We start from the raw sequence: 25,235 nt of genomic DNA, 5'->3' as shown, positions 1-25,235 counted from the left end.
CTGACGGTGCGTGTAAACCACATAACAAGAGTGACATCAAATAATGTGGAGCTCAGTCAATGGAATAATCTTTATTGGTCTTTTGAAAAGTTAATCTGAAACTACTTTGATACAGTTTGATGTTTCTCATTACTTTTTTCAAACAACAAACATTTGAGGATTCTTCCCTCTAAACTGTACTGATCTTCTGCTTTCCCTTTCAGTAAATTAATATGCATTTGGTTTTGGACAACACAAGACATTCAATGAAGTCATTTTGGGTTCTTGGAAACTGTGAAGGAAAGTTTTCTAAATGTTCAGTAATTAATTGCTTAATCAAGAAAATAAAGCCCTGAAATGATTAGAACAAGGAGTCAAAGGCTTGATTTAGCGCAACAAACCGTTTATGCTTATCAATACGAGTACTGTAATACCGTACAAACACAAACGCTGTAAGATGATTAGATTTTCTGATCAGTACGATCAGATTTCATTTTGACTGAGCACCATCAAGAGGAAATCTGGAACTACTTTGCAGTAGAAACCCACTTGGCTCTAAAGTTACATAGTACAGCAATTTTGGACGAACCTCCCACACCGGCAGCCACTCAGCCTTTCAGACAGTGAGTGGGCGACTGGTGAAAGCCCAGCATTAACTGATCGCCACAGATCGGGCCAGCTTAATGCAGTCCTGCTGCCCTGTGCCTTCAACTGTTAATTATCGTAAGCACATAAACAATAGTGAAGTTGCATTAACAAAATCAGCCGGGGTAATCTTTTCTTAGCAGTGCCATTATGGAGATGAATATCAATGGGCATTACCAGCATGCAGCAAGACGGGGAGCGAGTGGGAAGGAATGTTTCTCCCAGTTTCCTCTTTGTAGGTGTATAACAGCATCAAACTCTGCTTATCGTGTGGGGAGAGAGCGGAGGCATGTTGCTCTGAGGGGAAGCTCATCGTCTCCCTTTGAGTTTTACAGTTTCCTCAATATTGCTGTAAAAAAAAAAAAAAGTGTTGGAGGTGTCTCTGTGATGGCATGTATGAGAACAGAGATTAAACCTTCCAGCAGGGAAACAGATACATAAACACATCAGAGGGAGAACTGCGGTGTTGCCATGGTGAGAGATGTAAGGCTCGCCATTATAAAACCTGTAAATAATGTACGTTGTAAATCTGTGCATTGTGACAGGAGCCCCTGTATCATTCAGATGCAGCAAATCATGAAGCTGCACTGTCTCCACTCGCTTCCAATCACTTCCAGGCACTCAGAGGGTGTCAGTCTGTCTTTTCCTCATTTTTAAATTCTTTTTTCAGCTGATGTCTGGAGATAGTTAGAAATGGTCTTACTGGCTGTACCTCCACACTTTGACCCCCAAACATTGGCCTGACTGAACCTGAGCAGTGAACGCTAGGAAATACAAACCGCTGTGTCTGGCCCTTGTTAAAGGTCGTAGAAGTTGAGAGTTTGGAGGCTGCACAGTATCACATGTGCTCACCATTTTCACATCCTTTCTTCTTCTTCTCTGGCAGGAGACCTTCACAGACGGTGTACGCTTTGCTTTTTTCCAGTTCCAGCCATAAATACAATGGCTTTCAGATGCATTCTGATATCCCAACAGTTTCTGTCTATTCCCCGCAGGGTTTAGCCGTCTCTCTTCTTTGTACCAGTCTCTCCATCCTGCCAGCCTTGGATCTCCTTACACTCTCCAGTGTTTTATATGAATGGGGGGCGGGGGGGGAGGAGGAGTGGCAGAGGAGAGGATGGGGAAGTTGGCCACCCTGAGATCACACACATGAATGCATGATGCTTGTGAGACATGTTGGACAAAAAATTACAGAGCAGATGGTGTCTTTGTGGTGAAAATACACAACAACAACAAGTTTGAGGGTTTTTTGTCAGCAGCCCAGATCCACAAATTATATATTCAGCCTAAATGTTGCGCATCGGCAGGAATGTGAGACGGTTTGCTCGCTCTGAGGTTAACCATTTCTCAAAAACTGTGACTGAGTTTTGCGCAGTGCAAAGTTCGTTCTCATTGATCGGCACAGTGGCTGCTATTGTACTTTCGGAGAGAAGGAAATTGAATGAATAAAGTGTAGAAATGCTCAGTTGTCGCCACTATGAACATCGAAGAGGGTCATGAATTTATTCAAGTTTTGCCTTTGAAGTCGGGACACTCACAAAATGGGCCACGTGGTGTCATTGTGGCTTCTGAAGTCTGGGTCTCTGCTGCTGAGAGCCGTGATAAGATCTTCGTCTGTGGCTCGCATAAGGAGCACTGGAATGAGGTCAACGTTGTCGTCTTATAAACAGACGCATAACAAATTCACAAACTTAACAGAAACTTTCTAGAAACGCACATTTTCCTGCAAAATGAAGCTGAAATATTTTTTTCCTTCCTTCAATTGTGTCACTTATCGCTGGGAACTGGGGGTGAAATCGCTGCTATATTTGAACGATAAATGGTCATGGAAGTGATTCTTAGCCCGACAGAGTGTTTCTCCATCTGTAGGAGAGTGGTGAGTTAAGGGTCAGAGTTCTAGGGGCGTGAAGATGGATGGGAAGCATGACCGAACTGCGACTGAACAGATAAAACACTCCAGACGCACAGTTTAGAAGGAGGACTTGAGGAAGGCAGGAGGAAGGGCAAGGAGGTTGGGTGGACGAGGAGGACAATGCAGAAGAAAACAAACAGTCCCAGGCGAGGATCTCCCCTTCTACAAAGGATTAAAGTGGATGTCCGGTCCCGACTGAACCCCCCCTCCAGCTCACTTCCCGTGTCCTCCTGACATCCCTGTGCAGCGGTCCATCTGCATCTGGTCTGTTTTTCATGTAGAACTCCAGCCATCCTGACCTCTGCTGTCTGCCTCGCATCAGAGTGTGGTCATGTGATGATGACATGCACAGATGCACAGCTCAATATATAAAAAAGAAAAAAAAACAGGTCTGCTGGCATAAAGAGAATAGTACATCTTTTATGGTGCGGCTGCACAGCTGCACAGCTGTGTTTGAAAAGCAAGGCTATTTATAAATCCACTCTTTGTTTTGATTTTCTCTCTTGACTTTTCCTCTCCTGGTGTGCTGACACGTCTTCTGCCTCCAGACAGACCTACACTTCTGCCCTCATCTAACTGTCAGTCATGTCGTCTCTCGCCTTGAACAAAATGCTCTTTTTGCACTTCTGTTTCATTCCATAGATTAATTCATTGATTCAAGTCTGACAAGGTCTGAATGTGGAGAGTGTACTCTGCCCTGTGGCCCATTTAACTCCTATTATCAGTTGTTTATCTTCACACGCTTCTTGTCTGCCTTCACACAATAACCTCTTGCTCCTTCTTCCTCCCTCTGTGTAATTCTCTGCAGACTCGTACTCGGCAGCAGGCAGCGAGGGCAGCATCTCCACCTCTGTGGCATCGCTGCCCCCGCAGGCGTCAGGCAGCTCGGCCCCCAGCTCCCCGGGCTCCAGACGCTCCGTGAGCACCTTGAAGAAGTGGCTCACGAACCCTGTACGCAAACTCAGCGCTGGGTCCACGGCCAAAGGAGAGCGTCAGGTCCGCAAACTGGAGGGGAAGCCTCCACCTCTTCCGCCTCACAGCCATAGCCTGGATCTGGGCAGCCCCCCGAGGCCTGACGACACTCTCACCATCCTGCCTGTCACCCACAGAGAACTGGTGAGAAAATCTAACATTTAAATTGCAATAAGAATGTTTTTTCTCTTCAAGACACAAGACTTTGCGTGCTGACTTTGTGGTTCAAGTTCCCTTTGGCACATTTGAGCAGACCCACCTAATAAGTAAACTCAAAAACTGTAATTATTATCACAAGGCCCTTGAATGAACTAGTTCTGAAGTAAACATGTAAAACTTCAGTCTTATACAAACACAAATTAAAGCTAACATCCTGACCACAGCTTGTTTACTTTAGGTAGCTCAAGAATGTCAGCAGAGATACGTGTTTGATGTGGAGTTTGTCCACAGAGGGCTGAGCATCGCGTCAGGTGGAGATGTTGCTGTATGACAGCAGCACTGCTGGCTCAGTCCGCTCTAACTCACTCCTCCATGTTCTGTGACCCGTGTGCATCCTTGTTCTGTTTTGCAGCTGTCTGTGTGTAGCATACTACGGACATTTTGCATCATGTTGTGTTATTCAGACCCTGTGGATATGTGCGCTTTGTTCCAGGAGTGGAAAGATGGCCTGGCAAGCCCTGAGGACCTGTCACCAGCTACACTACAGTCACCCAGCTACATAACTGACTCGCTGATTGGCTGCACGTCACTGCCAAACGCCCAGGTCAGCCAGCAAAGACAAACTATTAAACCAACACACGAGTCTAACCTGTTGTATCAATCATCACGTATTATTTGCTTCACCAAACAGAGCTTATGTAACAGGCTGTTTTTAAAGGGATGCATGTTTTCTAGAATGAGAATCAATCTTTGAAGAATAAAATCCACTACAGGTTTTTGGGCAGTTTGTGAGAGAACTGGGAGTAATATTCTCAATGAGGTGGGGAGGTGACATCACGGCTCTTTGTCTCTGTGGCCCTCCAGCCAGATCTGGAAATGACTAACGTCCAGGAGCTCGACGATCAAGCGCACAGATTCAACCACACGTACGCACGCATGACCAGAGACACATCCTTAGATATAAAGCTCACACATGTAAGCGACTCTAAATGAATACACGGTTTACTCAAGAGCAGATAAATGCCCCCGAGGAGCAGAGGGCAGAGTTTGACAACGACCTGTGTGATGCATGACTCACATTCGGCGTGTTACAAAAGGACATGCCTGGAGATAAATAGGAAATAGCAAGAAAATGGCAGATGTGATGAAAGATGACTCCACTTCTGGAAACAAAGAAACGTTCAGCGAAGAATGCGAACACATACGTTTTCATTTCTCCATCAAAGCCTCGCAGTCTGCGGCTTGAGGCAAAGGAGCGACTCAGAGCTGGGTGCTCATGCCGGGTCCCTTATTGCTGCGCGGCGGAAGCGTGGCAGGAACTGGGGTTTGCTTAACGGCAGCAACGTTGTAATAATCGGCAGTGGCTGAATATATGAAACGATAATGATGTCTGAGCGCTCGACCGTTGTGGAGCGTCTCCCGTTTGTGAATCAACACCTGGGCACTTAAATCCTAATTTCGGCCTCAAAAACAACACATTGAAACGCATTAATACGATTAGATCAGAGGGATGAGGTAAGTGCCTTGGTGTTTTTACTGCCAATCTTTGGAGGGAGAGCGAGGGCTAGACAGGGGAAGAGAGATTAAATTATGTAGGTCAGTCATATCCGAGAGGGAGGTTTCAGACATCCAACCCACCTTCACTGGTCGCAGGTCCGCTGTTATGTGCGTTGTTGTTTGTCTCCTTTTTTCTTTTTTGGCAACACAATGTAATGTGGTTTTTGATTACTGCAAAGATGTCCACAGTTAAACTGAAGAGTCAAAAACAAGCCAGAATTATAGATCAAAATGTTCAGTAAATTAATTTTCCTGAGAAAGGTAACTGGTGAAACAAACAGGCGAGCAAACAAAACAAATAAAGAGAGAAAAATTCAACAAATTAAAAAAAAAAGAAGCACTGAGTGGTTCAGTTATTATGAGATCTTTTGAAATCCATCATTTTCTCTGTGACGAGAGCAGTAATGCTACTGAATTGGAGTTTTCTACATTGGAGATAACCACTTTAATTCCACTTTAATACTGGTGATTTGCAGTGATTTGTGTCAGAAAATAACTAAATAATTAAAACTGATATGCTACTGCTATGAATAGAAAATGATGAATGTTAAATACTTAAACAGGTGCAGATAAACAAATGATGAAACTATGAAAAGTTTACTCATATGACTTAAACACTGCTTCAGTCATTGTAAATTGTATTTAATGATGGTGAAACCAGGAACAGTTTTTGAAAAGCTAATATTTTCAAGAAGGTTTTTTTTCTTTTTGACTATTTTTTCATGAAACTTAAAACTGTTTTTTTGTCATCCATACACTCTTTTGATGTGTATTTTCTGAGTTTATAATGACCTCACACTGATTTGATTGAATGTTTTTATAGATTTCTTTGGAAAAATTCTACAAAAAAAAGCATGACCTCAGCTTATCCGAAAACTGTTGTCAGTTCTTTTTTGTGGGCTTCTGGGTAGAAAAACAAAACTTACAACAGAGGGAGATGGGGGAATTTTTCCTGTGGGCTTTGCCACAACACATCTGGAAATGATCAGGGAGCCAGGGAAACCTGTCAGCCAGGCTGGAGCACTCCTAGCGGGGCAAGACAAGCTGGGGGAGCAAGGGTCTTTATGGAGCCTCCCTGTCTCTCCTTACACGCTTGTCTCTCTCTGCTTGGTTTGTCTCTTTCATTCTTTATGTCGCTCCCACACATCATTGTGACAGAACAGAGAGCTCAGTGCTTGTAGATGCCAACAAGTTCATCAAGGAGATGGCAGGTGAACGAGTCGAACTGGATCAGAGAAGAAAAGGAGAAAGTCCTATCCCTCTTTCCATTTGCTTATATGTGTATCTATCCGCCCATCTGTTTATTTCTCCATCAGGCAGCTGTCTGCCGGAGGAGTCTAAGGGATTAGGTGTATGTCTGTGGTGTGTGCAGGTTTGTGTATGTGTTTAAGGTGGGGAGGTTCTGCTTGACTCGGACAAGGGGGACATGAGGATTTAGTTGAAGACAGACGGTTGCCCCTATAAGTTTACAGAGTCAGGAAAGACTTTAAAGAAATGACTTGATGGATAAAAATAGAAGGAAGAACTTTGTAAGCAGATAAAATTGTGCAGACATATTGTAGTGAGTCACTGAATGGCCATGTAAAGGGGATAAGAGGTTGTGTTGTGAGACAGAAATACTAGGTTACACAAACACGAGGTTTGTGTGCAAAAAGCGAAGCATGTGTCCTTTGAGTTAGTCACAATTTTGGTCTCTGTAGGCTTTGTTGCGGTGCGCACAATGACTCTATATTTGCACCAGGACCCCCACAGGAAATGATATCAATTCCAGGAAAAAGCATGAAAAGGAGGTCATGTACTAGTATGTAACCCATGAACACAATCGATTAGCAGCCTTGGTTTTTATCCCACGTGCATTGCAGATTATAAATCAGTACTAGGAAATGCTGATGCAGATGTAGCTGGAAAAGTGATGCAAGCATAAAATCAAAAAAGAGCGTCATGCATCTATAAGTATATGTTTGAAACCTCAATTATGAATTCACACATCAGAAACGCTACTTAGTGCTGGTGTGTAATACTTGTATCCTAAACTTTACAGCTTAATTTGTCATCTCCTGAAACTACGGAGACTATTGCTCCCTCTGTCTTTATCTTTTATCTATGTGTGGCACAGCATGGATCATTAACGGCAGCAATCTGAATCAGATCTTTTTATCATTCAATCTCTGTTCCTCGTGTCTCTTCGCCTGCCCTGGTCACCTTGGCAACCTGCATCATTACCATTGCTCTGCTGCTCTTTATCTCCCTCTGTTTACTTTATTCCCGGCATGATCCACATTACTGGCAGTGGACCTTTGATAAACGGTTTCTCTGTCTGTCCGTTTGTCTGTCTGTGCCTCCTCAGGACACTCAGTCCACCAGTGTTCTGCCAGATGACAGTGGGTCCGTCTTGATGGACGACACCGCCAGCCAATGGTCAGCTGCTGCTGACACCGAGGAGGAAAGGAAGAGTGCCTTAGAGAAAAGCATGTATGTATTTTGTCAATCAAATCAAAAGATCACATCACATCATTTATCTCAAACAATAACTCTCAAGGCAATCATTCTGTCATACATCCTCTAAATAAATGTGTTACAGCATCAGAATATATATAACAGCATTACGCTTGAGTGTAGCTGCAGGATGTTGTCTACTGTGTTTCCACAGAGTACAGCTGAGGCTGCTGGAAATGTGTTTTAACAGGCAGTTATAAGGTTATAAAGGATTTTGACCTAAAGGTGGCACTAAATGAAAAGTCAAGACAAAATCAAAGTCATCAGGATACATCATCAATACTAAATGTCTAGTAATTCATCCATATTTCAGTCTGGAGGATAATCTAGTTGAGTGTATGGCTTATATTTCCCATCCTAGAGCCACAGTGCTAAATGTTTGGAAAAAAGTTTGATAATTAGGCACAAAAAAATTTGATTTAAAATCATATCCAGTAACTAGCAAGATGTATGAGTTAGAAAATGACCAGTACAGGATTTTTACAGCAGATGCTGATGCTGGAGTAATTTTAGGGAAAATGATTGGGTCATTGTTTATTAACTTTCCAACAATGTATTCACCAACTACTTGGCAATTCACTGTAAAGACACAGCTTGACTCCGCATCTGCTCTGCTACATGTGCTGCCGACAGCTCTGACCGTATTAAAAACCGAGTTGAAGCTGCTCTGGATAAACTGTGTGATGGCACTTTCTAAACTACTCAAACATGTTTTTTTTTCCTTCTTCACATTATTAGTGTAATATTTTAACTCGATAACCATCAAATTATTTTGTGGATTTTTCTTTGAAATGATTTCCTTCTTCAGAAAGAACATCTCTCTATTACGGAAAATAATGGCGACTGAATTTCATTTATCTGCTTCAGTGTCAGGATCCTGCTGGTTCAGTTTGATATTGTTATGTCTCACTGGGATGCTTGAACATAACTGAGCCATTGTTAATGCGATTACAAGACAAGACAAGACAAATGTCTGTGGTCTAAAGGGCCTATGAGGTCAGCCGCTGCAATGAAACAGAGAGAAGTAAACCCTCGTTCCTTTAACCTGTCTCATGATTTTTGACAAATTTACGAAGATGTTTCCTAGAAGAAACTATATGAAATACTAACTATGCTAAAAATAGACTCAGAAACTGTACACTACCAACATTAAGTAGGCCTACACACACATAGTTATTTGAGCTGTTAAGAAAAAAGAGGATATTATCTGTTGCCTGGGTAGCAGTATACAGTATGTTGTAGTTACATTAGTATAAATCAGTTGTTGATTCCATACAATCTTCCTTAAAGGGAAAACTTAACAATTAATTTATTCAATGGACTCTTTATTCTCCATCTTACTTCAGTTTTATATCTGGATTGCTTGCTTGTCATCATGAAGACACATTGACATTTTTTAAAAAACACAATAGTTTAAAAACACTTAAATGTTCATTGCTGTGTGGATGAAACCTACAAAATGTTTATCGATAAAGCCACTTGTAACAGATGAATTAGTCAAACTTACCTTACTGATGATGGATGACCTGTAATTTTCTTCTTCTAAGTTCTGAAACTGAAGTCATTTTATTTGATCAGAAACCATATAGTTCCAGTACGACTGTGGGTCCTTTCACACATAAAATAGAATCTGTTGGGCAGTCTTCTCTTACTTGCTCAATATTGTCAAAATCAGGAACATCTTTGTCTCAGAGTGATGCTGCAGCCAAAGTTCTGACAGGAACTTGCGAGAGAGATCACATTTCTCCCATGCTAGCTTTATTTTATTGGCTCCCTCAAAAATCCCTCTTTTCTCAAGCAAAGCCCTCAATGACAAATCTCCAACTTATCTTAAAGACCTTGTAGTACCGTATTATCCCACAGAGCACTTTGCTTTGAAGGATTCAAGGCCTTTATCGGTCACAAACACAGTTAGAAATGGTGTGACGCGCAGTGAAATGCTCTGTGCACCTGTTCCACACTGAAACAATATCTAAAAAAAATAAATAAATAAAATTCAAAAATCAGTGTGTGCAGATCTACTTGTGGTTCCCAAAGTTTCTATAAGCAGAATGGGAGCCTTCAGCTATCAGGCTCCTCTGCTGTGGACCCAGGTCCCAGTTTGGGTTCTGGAGGCTTTTACTTTTATGAGCAGGCTTAAAACTTTCCTTTTATCTAGAGCTTATATTTAGGACTGGTTCATGTGACCCTGAACCATTCCTTAGTTGTGCTGCTACAGGCTTTAGCTGCTGGGGGGGGGGGGGACTTCCCATGTCGCTCTGAGCACCTCTGTTCAGCTCAGCCGGTTGAGACAGACGACTGCCTTTCCTGAGCCTGGTTCTGCTGGAGGTTCAGCTCTGTTCAAGGGAGCTTTACCTCCTCACTGTTGCCAAGTTGTCACTCAATGAAGAACCATTTGGTTTCTCCCTATGATCATGTACGATCTTGACTGTTCTATGTAATGTGATGACTTATGTTGTGATCTGTTGGTATAAAAATCAGATGGAGTTTGATTGAACTGAGTTGGTTCATTTAGTCAGTAGCGCTGCTTCAAAGACAGCAGCAAACATGAAGAAATATTTAGATCTATATACCAATACTTTCTCTGATAACACTATCACAAATGTTTGAAAGATTTCATATTTATATAAATCACATCTTCACCTTACTATGTAAAGTGCCCTGGAGTGACTTACAATCTGGTGCTAATATAAATACTATTGAATCTAGAAGGGTGAATAATCACGTTCTTCCTGTCCATCTGATGTGCTGTGGACTGACTGAACAATTCTTCTGGTTGCATTAATTAATTACATTTAGTCATTTGAAAGCTACCAGCTGAATATCGTCTCTGTTTTCTCTCTAACTTGTACCAAATCATTTTTAATCCTTCCCAGGAAACTTCACATGGAATTACAATCTGGTATTAGTTTCATTTTTGGAAAATTATAGGGACTCTGGGACCTGTAAAATACTAATTATTACTTATGTGTTTTGCCATGTGGAACATAAATTCGGTAGCCTAACTCTAACACTAATCTTTCCTCATTTCTATCTTTTTACAGGTATGTACTGAAGGAGCTTATTGAGACAGAAAAGCACTATGTGGCAGACCTGGGGCTCATAGTGGAGGTAAAACTCTGTCTGACAGCTCGGAACACACAATCTGCACTGACACAGAAGAAGGAACTTAGTCATCCACACAGTCTGTCAGAGAAAGCTCTAAATCCTAATCATCACAATTCCTCCACTTTACTCCACACTTTGGTCTGCCTCCATCCCACCGTCTCCAGCCTTAAGCAGATTTTGTGAATTATTAGCTTGCAGAGTATTATGTTGCAGGGCTATCCATCTCCTGGTGCCTTAAATAGCTGAGGATATTTTGGGTCAGAGAAGAATTCTTGCCATCTGAAAGTAAATAAAAGCTCAATAATAGCTTATGTGTGATCACGGCTCTTTGTTATAACAGCCTGGCTATATTTACTGGTGTTATTCAGAGCCAGATGTGGGTTTTGATAGGTGTGAACAGACATAAGCAGCTTTGTTCTTCCGTCGCAGGGTTACATGGCCACAATGACCTCCAAAGGTGTACCGGAGGACATGAAGGGAAAGGACAAGATTGTTTTTGGGAACATTCACCAAATATTTGACTGGCATAAAGAGTAAGTGCCTTATTTTCTTTATTTATTTTTTGAAAGCGTTTACTTTGTACGTGATAAAATTGCAAGTTTACACCGAGTGCATTTACAGTGAGATACAGACAGTGGTTTGGAGAGCTCTGTGTTTGTAGCTGCGTGCAGGACAAAGGAACAATAGGTCAGGAGGCAAATCTGACCTTCCGTTTCGGGGATGGTTGTGTTTGTATATGTTTGTGCGCGCGTGTGTGTGTGTGTGTGTGTGTGTGTGTGTGTGTGTGTGTGTGTGTGTTTTGTACTGTAGCTACTTCCTGGGAGAGCTGGAGAAGTGTTTGGCAGAGCCAGAAAGGCTGGCTCAGCTCTTCATTAAACATGTGAGTATGTCTAAAGTGACACACACACACACACACACACACGCACACACACACACACGCACATTGGAAGTGTCTGGGTCCGCTTCCTTGTGCCGAAGGTGAAAAGAGCTAAGAAAACACCCAGAGCGGCTGTTTATCCTATACCGTTCCTCTTTTCCTTCTCTCTCAGCCGACAGCGTCTCTCCTTCCACTTCCCTGTTACTGATACGTCGCAGTCAGAATGTGTTTTTACAACTGTGCGTGCTGCGAACACACACACACACGTACACACGAATGACTGATCTCACAGTCTGGGCTGGACCGGTCAGGAAACACTAGGGAAAAAACAGTCAGAAAAGACAACAAGAAAAAGATGATGAATAACAAGTCCTCAGGTCAGGCTCTTTGATAAGAACGCTTTTTTTCCACCTAGAAAAAGTGACCTACTTCTTCCTACGTATCTTGAATAAAGAATGAAGTAAAACTGATGCGTGTGACAAAGATCCACTGTTAAATATATTGTTCTTGGAACAGAATAGAGTCGAAGTCAGTATAGGGTCACAGGACTTACACAGGGAGCAAAATTAGATTTATGTATATATTGGCTAAGTGGCGGCACATGCAGACTAGGTAGACATGATGGGTAATTTGACCAACTTGGCTTTGCTTCTTGTTTGAAGCTGATTGGATTAAACGTCTCTGTCTCTCTTTTGCTATGTTCGCTCTCTCTCACCGTAGCTCTTTAAACAATTCAATAATGCTTAGCGGCACTGGATAATCAACTTAAAAAGCCTGTGGGGGAATAAAGAAACTTGTAACTAAATCTAAGCATGGTGTCAAACTGTGAAAACAAGCAGACTGGGAACACGGTCCTAATGAAAAGCAGAAAGCTCAATCCGCTTTTAACAAGAGCCGTGTCACCAATACGCAACATGTGTGCTCACTTACACGCAGGCGGCGTATAAACACGTGAACATGCAACCGCAGCGTCGTACAGAATGCTGCTAGACAAACAGATGCACATTATTTCAGCAGCTGTCGTCTGTTACATGATGTCCATATTCAGGCGGAGCGGCTCACCCGTTCTCTAGGTTACAGAGCCATGCAGCCCGTTGCTAGGTACACTCTTATATCGGCAGGTTCTAAAAGGCTCTGGTTACACTGAAGGTAACCCGGGTGAATTATACATAACCCAATGCTCATCTACATGGAGCTCCATTAGGACTCTCAGGACCGCCACATCTGCACTCCCTTGCCAATTAGTCACAGAAGAGTAGGCGCTACCAGACAGAGTCAGCTTCAAAGGCAGAGCACCCTGAGACAAATCATTATTGCTGTGCTCCCTTTCATCCCAAACAGCAACCAGAGACACTGCACATTGATCTCTCTTGTTTTCGCTCGCTTTCAGGGGCATTTTCTGTTTTTGTAATGCTATTAAAGACATTTTTCTCACTTAAAGACTCTTGTTGAAGTCTTCAAGTCTTTTAAAGTTGGTGGGTAAGAGGAGTTCTTTTGTTATGAATGGTTTTGTAATGAGATGTGTATTTGGTTTGAATTACAGGAGAGGCGGTTGCATATGTATGTTGTGTACTGTCAGAACAAGCCCAAGTCGGAACACATTGTCTCAGAGTACATCGAAACATACTTTGAGGTGAGCGGCGCTTGCCATCTAACTTTACTTTTATCCTATGGCTTTTTTTTTTTTTTACATCGATTCTTGTACATAGTTGTGGTTTGATGTCTTCAGAATGCTGGTTTTGTCTGACCAGTCACCTGCCACTCAAGCCTGCAGTTAATAAGACACTCGGTATGCATGAATGTCCCACTGTGCCTGCTCTATGTATTATACATAGCCATGTGGATCTGTTTTGAGCTGCCATTTATTATTCAGACTGTAATCAGTTCATTTTCATTGACACTAAACAAAAGACAAATAGACATACAGTACAATCCCTGTAGTTGATTGTTTTAGAGGGATTATATTGGCCATCAGCCACCGTGTTTTTGTGCCGTTGCTGTCAGGCTGACTGATGTTATATCCGTCTCCGCCGTCAGGAGCTCCGGCAGCAGCTGGGCCACAGGTTGCAGCTCAACGACCTGCTCATCAAACCTGTCCAGAGGATCATGAAGTACCAGCTACTGCTCAAGGTGAAGAACCGGTCACCGCTGTGCTGTTGATCACACACCAGCACCTTTACGCACACGCTGAGCAACTGTGAGACACACAGCGGGGTCCGCCGAGAAGCCGTAAACATACAAAGGACACAAAAACACTCACATACACCCCTGTGTGCATAAACACAGAGCGTATTGTCTGTTCAGGCTGCTTTAAAGTCCGAGAGGAAGAGGAAAATTACAGAATGAGGCTCTAATCTTACCATAGGATTCTGTCTTTGATGACAATCATAAATTACATCCCTGGTATAAAACCTTTCCTAAATGTAAAACGTTGCCCTTTGGCACTCGAATAAAAGCTTAGTTTAGCACCCGTAAAGACTCCTCCAGATGTCCTCACCTTTCCCTGGCAGTAAACCTGGAATGCTGTAGTGATCATGCTGTGTTTATTTCACCAGGACTTCCTAAAGTATTACACCAAAGCAGGGATGGACACAGAGGAGCTGGAGGTGGGTGTCCTGATGTACTATTATGAGGTTTAATGCTTTGTTTTGTTTGTGTACTATCATGTTGTTTTTTGTACTGATCCTAAAAACAAATGCGCATCTGTCCTTAAACAGAAGGCAGTTGAGGTGATGTGCTTTGTGCCAAAACGTTGCAACGATATGATGAACGTGGGTCGACTACAAGGCTTCGAGGTACATGTCAGGATTTTCGATCATCAAAACATTTCTGGCGCTGAATGTTCGGCTTGTGAAAGCCACACTGTAATGACTTCCTCTGTTTATTTTGTTAATCTTTGCTGTGGTACCAGGGGAAGATCACAGCCCAGGGCAAACTGCTCCAACAAGACACCTTCACTGTTATCGAGCAGGACTGTAGCTTTCTGTCTCGAGCCAAGGAAAGACGGATCTTCCTATTTGAGCAGCTGGTCATCTTTAGTGAGCCAATCGACCGGAAGAAAGGCTTTTCGCTCCCCGGATACACCTTTAAAAACAGCATCAAGGTGGTTTTAACAAAATTAAATTGCAAATATTCTAAAATTCAACTCCCTCCCAGGTTATGAATTACACAACAGATTCACGCCACATTTATTCCTGCCTAAATCTGCATGTTACATAACTCCGCGGTGAGGGCTTTTTTAGAGGCTTGCATGTGTTAGTCACGTATTTAACAAGCACCTCAGCGGGATGAACTCCTCGCAGGTGCTAGTCAGATGTGCTGTGTTCCAGGTGAGCTGCCTGGGGGTGGAGCCCAGCGTGGAGGGCGATGACGCTCGCTTTGTACTGACTTCACGTAACCCTGACGGGAGCGTGGTGCGCTTCCAGCTGCAGGCGTCCTCCCCTGAGATCTGCAGAGCCTGGGTCAACGATGTGGTTCAGATCTTGGAAAGCCAGCGCAACTTCCTCAATGGTAAGTCTCAGCTGAGGTCAAGTGAAGTCGGCATTATTCATACAACACATTTGAAACAACAGCTGCTGAGCCAAAGTAGAGGGAAAAAAAACCCAAACAAACACTGAATGAAAGAACTGATAAGTTTAAATATTAATGTTGATATCCTGCAGTGGGATTTATGATGAGGATGTGCCTGAGTATAGCAAATAGTACGATTAAAATGTGAAGTGATATAAAAGTCACAACAACATTATTTAAAAATAAGACCCTACAAAACTGTACATCAACCAAACCAAAGATTCCCTATGAGGAGGCATGTTAGTGGCTGTGTGGGGAAGACTACATCACATCTCCCAAATCCATAAATCATGCTCCAGCTTGGCATCATTTCCATGTATTGACTAAGCTGTGAGCACAAATGCACCACGGAGTCTGTATGAGCTGAGATGGTTTCATTGTTTGATTGTGTGGTCTTTATGTGGAAGCCGAATAAGAACAAAAGAGTAAAAATGAACAAAGAAACTTAGTAAGGTTAAGATACTCTGTCAAAATTGGAGGAGAGTCTATATCAAGCTAGTCAGTACGGCGCTCACAGTATTGACACATTTTTCATATTCAGAAAAAATATTTCATCACCTTATTTTAAAATTTTGACTGAGCAATCTGTGCTTTGAGGTATATTGTAGGTATTACATAGTTTTATGAGTATTTATCATCCTTAATATGACATGTCATTAGTCCATGGTCTCTTTGTGTTAAGCAGACAGAATTGAAACACTTCCCTATATAGCATTATTAATTAGTAGTAAACATATAATAAATGGTTTGTAACACACGACAGGTGCTTATTAATGTTTTTGTCAGCAACTGAGCACGTTGGTGTGGCTGCTGGTGTATGAACAGAAAATGAATTGCAATATAAAATAACTTTGTGATGTAATGATTTGGAAACATATCTTTATAGGAGAAGTTGACCAATGCTGTAAATCAGAGAACATAGATTTATTGTAACAAATAAATGCTGGATCCACCTGATATGAAATGCTGCAACTAACATTCAGAATGAGCAGTGGGGATTGAAAAGACAACTCTCTGTTCCTTGTGTCTTTCAGCCTTACAGTCACCTATCGAGTACCAGCGGCGAGAGAGCAAGTCCAATAGCCTGGGTCGCAGCATGAGGCCACCTCTGTCTGCTGCCAGCGCCCTGCGACCCCACTCCTCTGCCTCTATTGACCGCCATAAGCTGCCCTCCCTCCACTCTCACAACACCTCCCTGCCCACGCTCTACCTGCCGAGCCAAGGCCAGAACCAAGGACCCAGTGAGACCTACTCGCTGAGAGATGTAGGTTTCTTTAACCTCCCTCTTCCCTCCGTACAGTGGCGCTGTCCTGCGGTAACTGCTCACACAAATGCAGTATTTCTGTTTATGAGACACCTGAATCACTGCTTAAGCCTTTCTTCTTTTTTTTTTTGACCTGTTGCAACAATTGAATAATGATGCAGCAAATTGTATTATGTGCATGCCCCCCAGTGCTGAGTGACTTACCTGTTCTTACCTGCATCTGCAGCCCACTGTGGTCCAGCTATGCCCTGCTGACTCCCACACTGTTTCTCCATCACATGTCCAACTGGGCTTCACTGATCAGCCAAACTGTCAAGCTGTGTCAAATGGGCTGTACAATCCATCCACACAAAGTGCACAGGTAGTGTATCTGCATGCATTTAGAGACAAAGCCGAATGAATGTTACGGTTCAAATGTACCTGTTTCCGTGCCTCTGAGTTGTCAAGCAGTCACTATTCAGCACCAGCATTGGGAAAATTAATGACAAACCAAGCCGCAGGAAGCTAACCACTGGGGAAATAATAGACCATTGTTCAACATGTAACAATAATTCCAATGTGCTCATTAATGTTAATTAAAAGATGAAAAGCTTTTGTAAATGGTAACCATTTATTTAGACACACATCCAGTGAAGGTATTTGTTGAGTCAAAGGAAGAGTTATTTCTCCCCCTATTGGATGACAAAGGAATCAATAAAAATTAGATGATTCTGAGGAAAATGGATTACAGTAGCTTTACAGTTAGATTACAATTAGATTAAGTTAGAAGAGAAATTCCCAGATCTCAGTACTTACATAAAATAACATTCTCTGTTAATTCAGCCTGTCTGCCGTAAGCATCTGGCCGGTCCACAATAGAGGCACCCTGTTGCTGTTTTAAATTTATCATTAGCAACGTCTCCCTCCATCATCACCGGGCTCTTGTCCTTACAGGGGGAATGTTGACAGGCCGGCAGTTGTTTTTCTTCACTTTTCTCTCTGTTTACTCAGGCTGGATAGGCTCGGCACATAACAAACAGGAAGTAGGCTGAGAAAGACGAGGAAGTCAGAGAGAGATGCTTATCGAATGCAGATAATCGTTTCCCATACTTGTTCTGGGATACAGAAATGGACTGGTGCATTTATAGACTGATGCTGTAAAACATAACATTTCTGATTTTTTTTTTTTTCACATTTTCCGTGGTAGAAAAAAGAAAATGGTGTTTTCTTACAATCTGAGTGCATTAAAGGTCCCACATTGAGCCCCTTTTGTAAACAAACTTATAAAAGTCTCCTGAATGCAATGTTAAATTTTCAGTTGAAAATGCTGCAAAGCTGTTTCATTTCACCATGACTGTAAGACCCATGGTTTTAGTTCTGTTCTAAACGGGCTGTTTCCACTCTAAATATAGGTGAGTTGCTTCTTGCCTTCAGGAAGAGGACTCTCTCTGTGTCTGTGATTGATTGACCACACAGCAGCAGACATACATGTGAATGAATGTGTTAGATGGGAATTATTGTTGAATTCATAGCTCAGCCCTTGTTTTTGAGTTTGCCAGATGGTGTTATGGTTTAAAAATCAGTAGTTTAGCAGTGTAACAGCTTGGAAATGACTCTAAATAACTGCAGGTTAACATGTAGTCTTAATGGCATGGTTGGTTTCAGTCGCTATCGTATAGAAACGCTGACTGAATTTAGGTTACACTAAAGCACAAAAGGCAAGATGAAACACAGTAATCCACTGGTGCTTCTGGTTTCAAATCAACTTTAAGAATTCTATTATCTCTGAATGTTCCTCAGCATTACAATTTTCACATAGTTCTGACCCGTGGACATACCATCAAGGTTAGTGGTAACTTTAGCCACATTAGCTGCACAGCATGCAACACTGAGAATTTTCCAATTACTGTAGCAACATTACCTTAGAAAGTAAAGGTAATCCATTTAGACTTCAGTTCCTAAGACACAGAGAGTGCATGAAGACTCTTGTGTTCACTCTTGTAGCCAAACCATGTTTGATTTGTCTGACATTTTAGAGTTAGCAGAAGCAGCTCTAGACCTTAAACAAACCTGGTGGACTCAGAGGCAACTGCTCGTTTTGAATGGCTCACCTGAAAGCAGCAGGCAGCAAGACAGCATGATTACATATAGTTTTAGCTTGACAAATATGTTTTTTTTTGTTTTTTTTTAAAAGAAACTGAATGATTTTGACTGGATCTAAAGCTTTGACCCTGTCGAGTTAAGGTTCATTTTACATGTTCAAGTTTTTTGGACATAAAAACACAATAAAAATACATTTTCACCATGTGGGACCTTTGTATGAGAGATCTTTACAGCTGTGTGATGAATGTTCCCCTTTTCTCCAGCAGAGAGCAGGAGAGGGCTGCCGCCGGGGTCAGGCTGCTGATGCTGGGAGTCAAGCTCCGCTATCAGGCCCCTCAGCTGGACGACGTCCGAGCAACCTCGCCCAGCTAAATGAGGACGATCTCTGAACTCTGTGCGTCTCCTGGTTCAGGAGGACTGCAGCTCGTTCTCCAGCTGTGAGGACAAGACTGGTTTGTTTGTGTCAGACTGAAACCCTTATGAGGTTCAGTCATGAGTTTTGGAGGATAGTGAAGGAACCTGAAGGAATATATGAAGGAATTATGGGCTGTAAGTATAAAAATGACTTTGCTCCTTTTTAGAGAGCCATTTAAAGGGAGGTGACATTGCCTTGATCACCTTCAGTGTACATGAACAGCACCCAGTGGGATGTTACTGAGTTCTAAAACCCTCCGTGGACACTCACTGCTATGACAATTTCTGCTTTTTACCTTTTTTGAGAGTTTGTATTCCATACTATTCTCTCTTTCAAAGGGCAAGGGGAATTTGTTTGATGATTCCATTCCTAATTGGGGCAGTCACTGGAGTTACATGTGTGCCTGAATGTGTGTTTATGAAATGATGTGTGGATGTGTTTGTGTGCATGCGAGTGTGCAAGTCGTGGTGGTGGCTCTTCTTGTACCCTCTGGTAAATTTCCTTGATATCTTTTTTTTTTGATGCCCCCTTTTTGAAAGAGAAGTACAATTATACTTTTTTTCCGCCCTCATATCCCTGCTGACAACCAAGTTTGCTGTTTATGTTGACAAGAACGGGGAAAGGCAGAACACTTGATGTGGACATGCCACAAGAACTTTACTCACTCAAATTTCATCTGAAAGTGAAGAACTTTCTTTCTTGCCAGTGTCGAGAGCCCCTTGTGTGCTCTATTATTCTGTTTGACTGGCCCTCCTTTGATCTGGACAAGAAGGCATGAGGGAGCCCCCTGGAGGTTCTCTGTGGGTATGACGTCACTTCAGAATACTTTGGCTCTTTGGGCAACTCCAGAAGAGTTGCAAGGTAGATGCATCCGAAAGGGCCTGCTGTGCTGACCCAAAGTGCTGCATGCAACATCTCCCTTGGTGATTGACTGGTACATTACTACTTTACATAGATCTTTCTTTACAGGCCTAAGTTGCTTGTGAGTGCGTCCTTAAAAAAATGCATTGGTTTAAACTAATATGAATTGTTTTATTCGTCCACTGTTGTCATGTCAAGGCTGTGCACCATTTCTATAATCTCTGTTAGCTTTTGCCCTCATGGGCTAAATACTGTACAATGCATACCATAAAGGCAATCGTATGTTTTCCACTTGTAAGCTGAAAAGCGATCTGGGTATGCCAAGAAATGTTTCAGCTGGTTAAAATGAAAATGTTGTTGCAGAAACAAGAGTAATGCTGACAAATGTGCATGCTCCTTCTTCCTCAACAGTGCCAAAAGCAACAGCAGCTCGCCATTAAAAATGTTCCATGCTCTTTCAGCTTGCCACTGCTCCTACCAACACAATCATAAATATCCTGCGTTTCTATTTGGACTGTAAAGCCTAAGTGACAAAAAAGAAGAGAGTGGAGTGCATAAAGGGGGGCTATCCTGTCAGGTCTGTTCTTCTTTGTGGCCAGTAGAGGTCCCCACAAGGCTTCCACTTCCAGTTTAGTTGGATCATACAGCTGCACCAAAGATCAATAGGCCTCATATTTCCGTGCTCACGTCGAAGCTGCTTAGTAATCGGTCCAAAAAGCTACAATAAATTACTCAAAGTAAACTAAAAAAAGGTGGGACTTCAGGTGACTTGAACCATCTCACAGAATCTGTCTGCAGGTAATGTGAACTGACGAGTTTTCACAGTAATTACTGATCAGGCAGTTGTGCATGTTAACACAAAGGAATACCACTACAGAGAACCAAAAACGAGGACATAAAACCAGGAGAGGGTTGGTTAATGTCATGTTTGAGTAGAAACAGTTGTATCATATCAAATAAAAAGTGTCTTTATGAAACTGAGTAGAGTGTTTGTCTTTCTCAACAGTTAACTTCTTTATTGACTTAAACAACCCTGTCTTAATATTATTGCTATTTTTTTTTCAGTGGATTTTTATTCTGTAACTGCCTTGTCCACTATGTCAAGCCAATTTTATTGATAGCCACATATTTTTAAAAAAAGCCTTAAATGTCTTTACAAATCTATATAGCTTTCTTTAAGTTTAATGTGCTAATTATAATTAGTTGAATTAATATTGAATTTAAAGTGTTAATTTTGCTGTGGAGGCCCTCAGACTCCACTGTGGGACCTCTGACGAAGACAAAGGCAACGCATTTCGCTTGCTTTTGCATCCCATTTGGAGAAAGTTCAAACAGGATTAAAAACAAAGAGAAGAAACCCCTGGATGAGCAGACATCTGGTTGGCTGGCCTCTGAATAAAGCCCCATTCTAGGCAGTAAAGCGAGGACCATCGTAACACGGCTGTGATATATGGAGGCTGGGGACTGGAGGGGGGTAGAGGGATATTAACTTTCACAAGGGTGCAAAATCAAAGGGAGTTCCTGTCACCACTGAGGGGGTCTCAGCAACAGGGGTCCCATTCACAGGGAATTCCTCTCCACTGCCCTGTGTTGCATCTGTTGACTCAATCTTCTCCATTGAGAGAAAGAAAACACTCATTAAAAGCCACATGACTGTGAACTTGATTGCAGCAGGCGAGACAAACAGCCCCATCAATGGGATGAGTATTTACTTTGAGGTGTGAAAATCTTTGAACAGGCCACAATGTTAGGTCTTCTTTAGGAGCTTCCTCCCTCACACCAGCAGCACAATGAGCAGCATTTGTATTCCGAAGGCAATCAAATTATCATTTAAATAAAATGTTAGATCTTTAGGTGCTCGGGGGCATTCTCACAAATTCACACATTTATTGGATGAGCTGGTAAGAAGGTTAAAACCTTTTTTTTTTAACTCTCGCTGTCTATTTACTTCACAAACAGTTGCCAAGATGGAAGAGAAGAACATTATTAGAAACAGGGAAATAGTTTCAAGGACAATGTTTATTCAAATTTACATGCTGCCATAACCCCAATAAAATTGTTCATGATATTTATAATTAATTTACACAGAACTTACAAATTTCAAATGTTTGCTAATCTGAAGCAGCGGTGCGTCACATTGCTGCTTTAGAGCGGATAAATCTGTAGATCAAAGACTCTCGTGTTTACATTAAAAAAAAAAAAAAGATTCCTACCTTGAAGTAGACAAATTAGGATATGTCTCGAAATAAAAATCTATTCATCAACAGCAACACAGGCATTTATCCACTCTGAAAACATTGTTGAAGAGAGCAGGAATTAGAGTCTTTCTACAGCAACCTTAAGCTGTACTAAGGCATACATTTATTCTGAACATGATAATATGGACAACATATTAAGGTAAACCTTTTGGGATTTTTCTCATGTCTGGGACATCCTTCGCATGGATACAATATTTACATCACGAGCTTAAAAAAATTAGATTTTCACATCGGTTGAACTTTAAATAAATTTCGAATGGTAACGGGTGTAAAATCGGTTTTGTTCCAGGTGAAATCTGTCCGTGTGGTATGTTGGAAGGTACAGTGAATGCAGCAGAACTCTCACAATGTCACTGAAAAAGGCTTCAAGTTTTTCTTTAAAGCTGCGTTGCCTCAAACAGCACACAATTATTTTACTCAAAATGGTCACTCAATATACTTTGATGGTACTACTTGAAGTCAAAAGTAGAGGAAATATTCGGGGAGCTTGATGCTTACCCTCTAGTGCAAACCTATGGCAGTGAGTGTGAGTCACACAGTCTGTTCATTGCTGATTATTATTTCTGGATGAAGGACCACACTGATTTACTCTCTCTTGATATTGGTGAGCAGAGGGTCCGTGCTCTGTGAAGGCTGCCCTGACCGGCTCTTCCTGGTCTGGTGGGTCTTGACATGTTTGGAGAGGTGGTCACTCCTCATGAATCTCTTGCCACACTGCTGGCACCCAAACCGCTTCTCCCCAGTGTGTGTGCGGAGGTGCCGCTGTAGCTCGTCTGAACGGGTGAAGCTTTTACCACAGAAGAGCCAGTTGCAGATGAAGGGCCTCTCCCCGGCATGCCAGCGTAGATGTGCCTTCAGGTGAGAAGTCTTCTTGTACACTTTGCCACACTCCGGGATGTGGCAGATGTGCAGTCTCTTCTTTCCGAACTCCAAACCCCCACCGTTCGCCTGGCAGTTGGGGCATTTGCAGCGTCGGCAGCGGCGTGTGGAGCTCAGCAGACCCTTGGAGGTGCCCTGGAGAAGGGCTGCTATCTGCGGCTGGTGACCCAGAACTAGCTGTCTGCCCAGGGAGAAGGGATGGTTGGAAGGGGCGGCATTGGTTTGGGGTAGGCTCCACCACTGCTGCCCTTCCTCCACATGGCCTCCAGACAGGTGATGCCTGGCCGAGGAATTCTGGAGAAAGGTGGGGAAGTTCTGTCCCACACTGTTGTGCTGCGGATAATACGGGCCGCTGGCCTGTGGCTGTGAGGACAGCACTTTAACGGGGGAGAGTTCAAACGAGTACGAAGATGGCGGTTCGGCCGGAGGGGTGAGAGGAAGCTCGTGGTGGTGATGATGGGGGTGATGGTGATGATGACCCAGGCCAGACTGCATGTGTCCAGGGAACTGCACCTTGGGCACCGTGAAGGTCATCTGGTGCGTGCTGAGGGCCGTGCTGGGCGCCATGTCATTGCTCCAGAGCTGAAACATTCCAGATGTGGAGCTGACGGTGCCCTCGTACGGGAACTGGGAACCTTCTGAGCCCATAGATCCTCCCACCTGCCAGGCCTGGCTACAGGTGGTGGCCAGGAAGGAGAGGGCGTTCGGGGCTCCTTCTGGAGAGGAGCTGGGCGTCCGGTCCTGTGTGGTGACACAAACACATACACCATTTTACATGTCCCACTGTGAGGACAATAAAAAGTTTTAAAGCTTCTTAAATCAAAATAAACATTTTATGCTATCATGAAAATTCAGAAACTGGCCTTTAAATGTGATCCAGAGTTTAAATACATTCTTAATTTTGAAACATTCACTTCCATTTTCTCCCATACTTTCAGTCATGTCTGTTACTGTAATTTCTGTATATTATTGTTAAATAATTGTTTAGAAATTATTTTACCACTAAAACAAGATGCATCACTCTCATACAGATCAGACTCCTAAAACACATTCATTCACAAGTTGTGGAGACGCGCGCTTTCACCGCCACAAAAGCAGGAAATAAATCATCCCGCTTTGCATCAAAAACACTGATTACCTGTAAAAAGGTGTGCAAAAAGTTGTCAGTCCTTTGTATCGTCAGCGCAGCCATCTGTCCTCGCGCTCCTTCTTCACGCACCTGCAACGCAAACTGCGCCAAGAGGCGACGACGCACAAAGTCTCAACTACAGCTGGAAGCGCAGAAAGGGGGGAAAAAAGATGCTCACATTCGGGTCTTGGGTGACTCCGACGCCTCGGCAGTGTAGCCTGGGAAATCCCGCGTCATTCAAATGTCTCCTCAGTCCACTAGGTCAAATATCGCTCAATGCGCTCGCAGTCCAGATGGTTTTTGGTGCCGAAGCAGCCGCAGGCAGCCGTCTGAAGTTGGTGGCAGAGAGGCGCGCAGTAAATCCTTGCGATCATCTCAAAGGCGCCTGAGCTGCATCTTCTCTCTTTATAGAGAGAAAAGATCCTCTCAACGGGGTCTCCAGCATGATGCAGGCGAGCCAGTCAATAGAGAGGAGACGGGAGGGAGGAAGGAGGAGGGGGGGCTCGTTAGGTGAAGGGGTGGGCTACTCATAATTTCACTCAATTTCAACCAAATGCTGACCCCAAGAACTGACTCCTCCTCCCGATTGTTCTGCAGAAAAAAAAACAGAAGACTTAAGGCATCATATTTAAAAAAAAAAAAAAAGTAATACATCTACTTTTCCAAATATCATACACCATCTGTTTGAACTTCCCTGGACATCTTGTGTTATTCCCCACTTCTACACTTATAAATAACTGTTTTCCTAAAAAAAAATAAAAAATTCAAAGAGCTAACATTATTATGTGTTTCAGCAACTTTCAATATCTGCATTTAGGGCCAGAACAAAATGCTTAGTCTGTTAAAAGATCTAAGATTACTAGAGCCAGCTAAGTCAAAAATATGTTTCACTCTGGGACTATTTGCATACTGTTTCAACTCCATTGTGGGAATTCAAGTAAAGATAGAAAATAAATAGATTTTTTATTTCTTTTTTGGGATTTTTGGCAAAGATCAGTGACACAGTGGTAAATAAAAAAAAAGGTGATTTAAAGTCAACAAATAGATAGATAACAAATAAACAGCCACTATA

General features: G+C 42.6%; 2 protein-coding genes across 3 annotated transcripts in view; one reads left to right on the top strand and one right to left on the bottom strand.

Moving 5' to 3' along the window:
• The window catches only part of arhgef25a (Rho guanine nucleotide exchange factor (GEF) 25a), a 35,793-nt gene extending 14,915 nt beyond the window's left edge, over positions 1-20,878 (top strand). Inside the window, exons 2-16 of one of the 2 annotated variants that reach the window (XM_008281228.1) lie at positions 3,345-3,652; positions 4,161-4,271; positions 7,572-7,696; positions 10,765-10,831; positions 11,258-11,361; positions 11,639-11,708; positions 13,249-13,338; positions 13,743-13,835; positions 14,261-14,311; positions 14,423-14,500; positions 14,617-14,808; positions 15,035-15,215; positions 16,310-16,539; positions 16,766-16,900; positions 18,888-20,878. In XM_008281228.1, the coding sequence (XP_008279450.1) occupies positions 3,345-3,652; positions 4,161-4,271; positions 7,572-7,696; positions 10,765-10,831; positions 11,258-11,361; positions 11,639-11,708; positions 13,249-13,338; positions 13,743-13,835; positions 14,261-14,311; positions 14,423-14,500; positions 14,617-14,808; positions 15,035-15,215; positions 16,310-16,539; positions 16,766-16,900; positions 18,888-19,010 (1,958 nt within the window). In that variant the 3' untranslated portion in view covers positions 19,011-20,878. Of the gene's footprint in view, positions 1-3,344; positions 3,653-4,160; positions 4,272-7,571; positions 7,697-10,764; positions 10,832-11,257; positions 11,362-11,638; positions 11,709-13,248; positions 13,339-13,742; positions 13,836-14,260; positions 14,312-14,422; positions 14,501-14,616; positions 14,809-15,034; positions 15,216-16,309; positions 16,540-16,765; positions 16,901-18,884 lie in introns of both variants that reach the window. The other variant, XM_008281227.1, reaches the window with a different exon arrangement.
• A 1,862-nt stretch (positions 20,879-22,740) lies between these two features.
• sp5l (Sp5 transcription factor-like) lies at positions 22,741-24,385 on the bottom strand. Its single transcript, XM_008281226.1, has 2 exons — positions 24,173-24,385; positions 22,741-23,775 (listed from the first exon to the last, which is right to left on the bottom strand). Exons 1-2 carry the CDS (start codon positions 24,224-24,226, stop codon positions 22,741-22,743), a joined length of 1,089 nt encoding a protein of 362 aa, XP_008279448.1. The 5' UTR covers positions 24,227-24,385.
• Between the last annotated feature and the right edge of the window lie 850 nt (positions 24,386-25,235).

Source organism: Stegastes partitus, unplaced genomic scaffold (assembly GCF_000690725.1).
Source record: "Stegastes partitus isolate 25-593 unplaced genomic scaffold, Stegastes_partitus-1.0.2 Scaffold227, whole genome shotgun sequence".
In the NCBI taxonomy this organism is placed as follows: Eukaryota; Metazoa; Chordata; class Actinopteri; family Pomacentridae; genus Stegastes; species Stegastes partitus.
The sequence above is the reverse complement of the archived record's forward strand: the minus strand, read 5'-3'. Positions and strand labels throughout refer to the sequence as shown.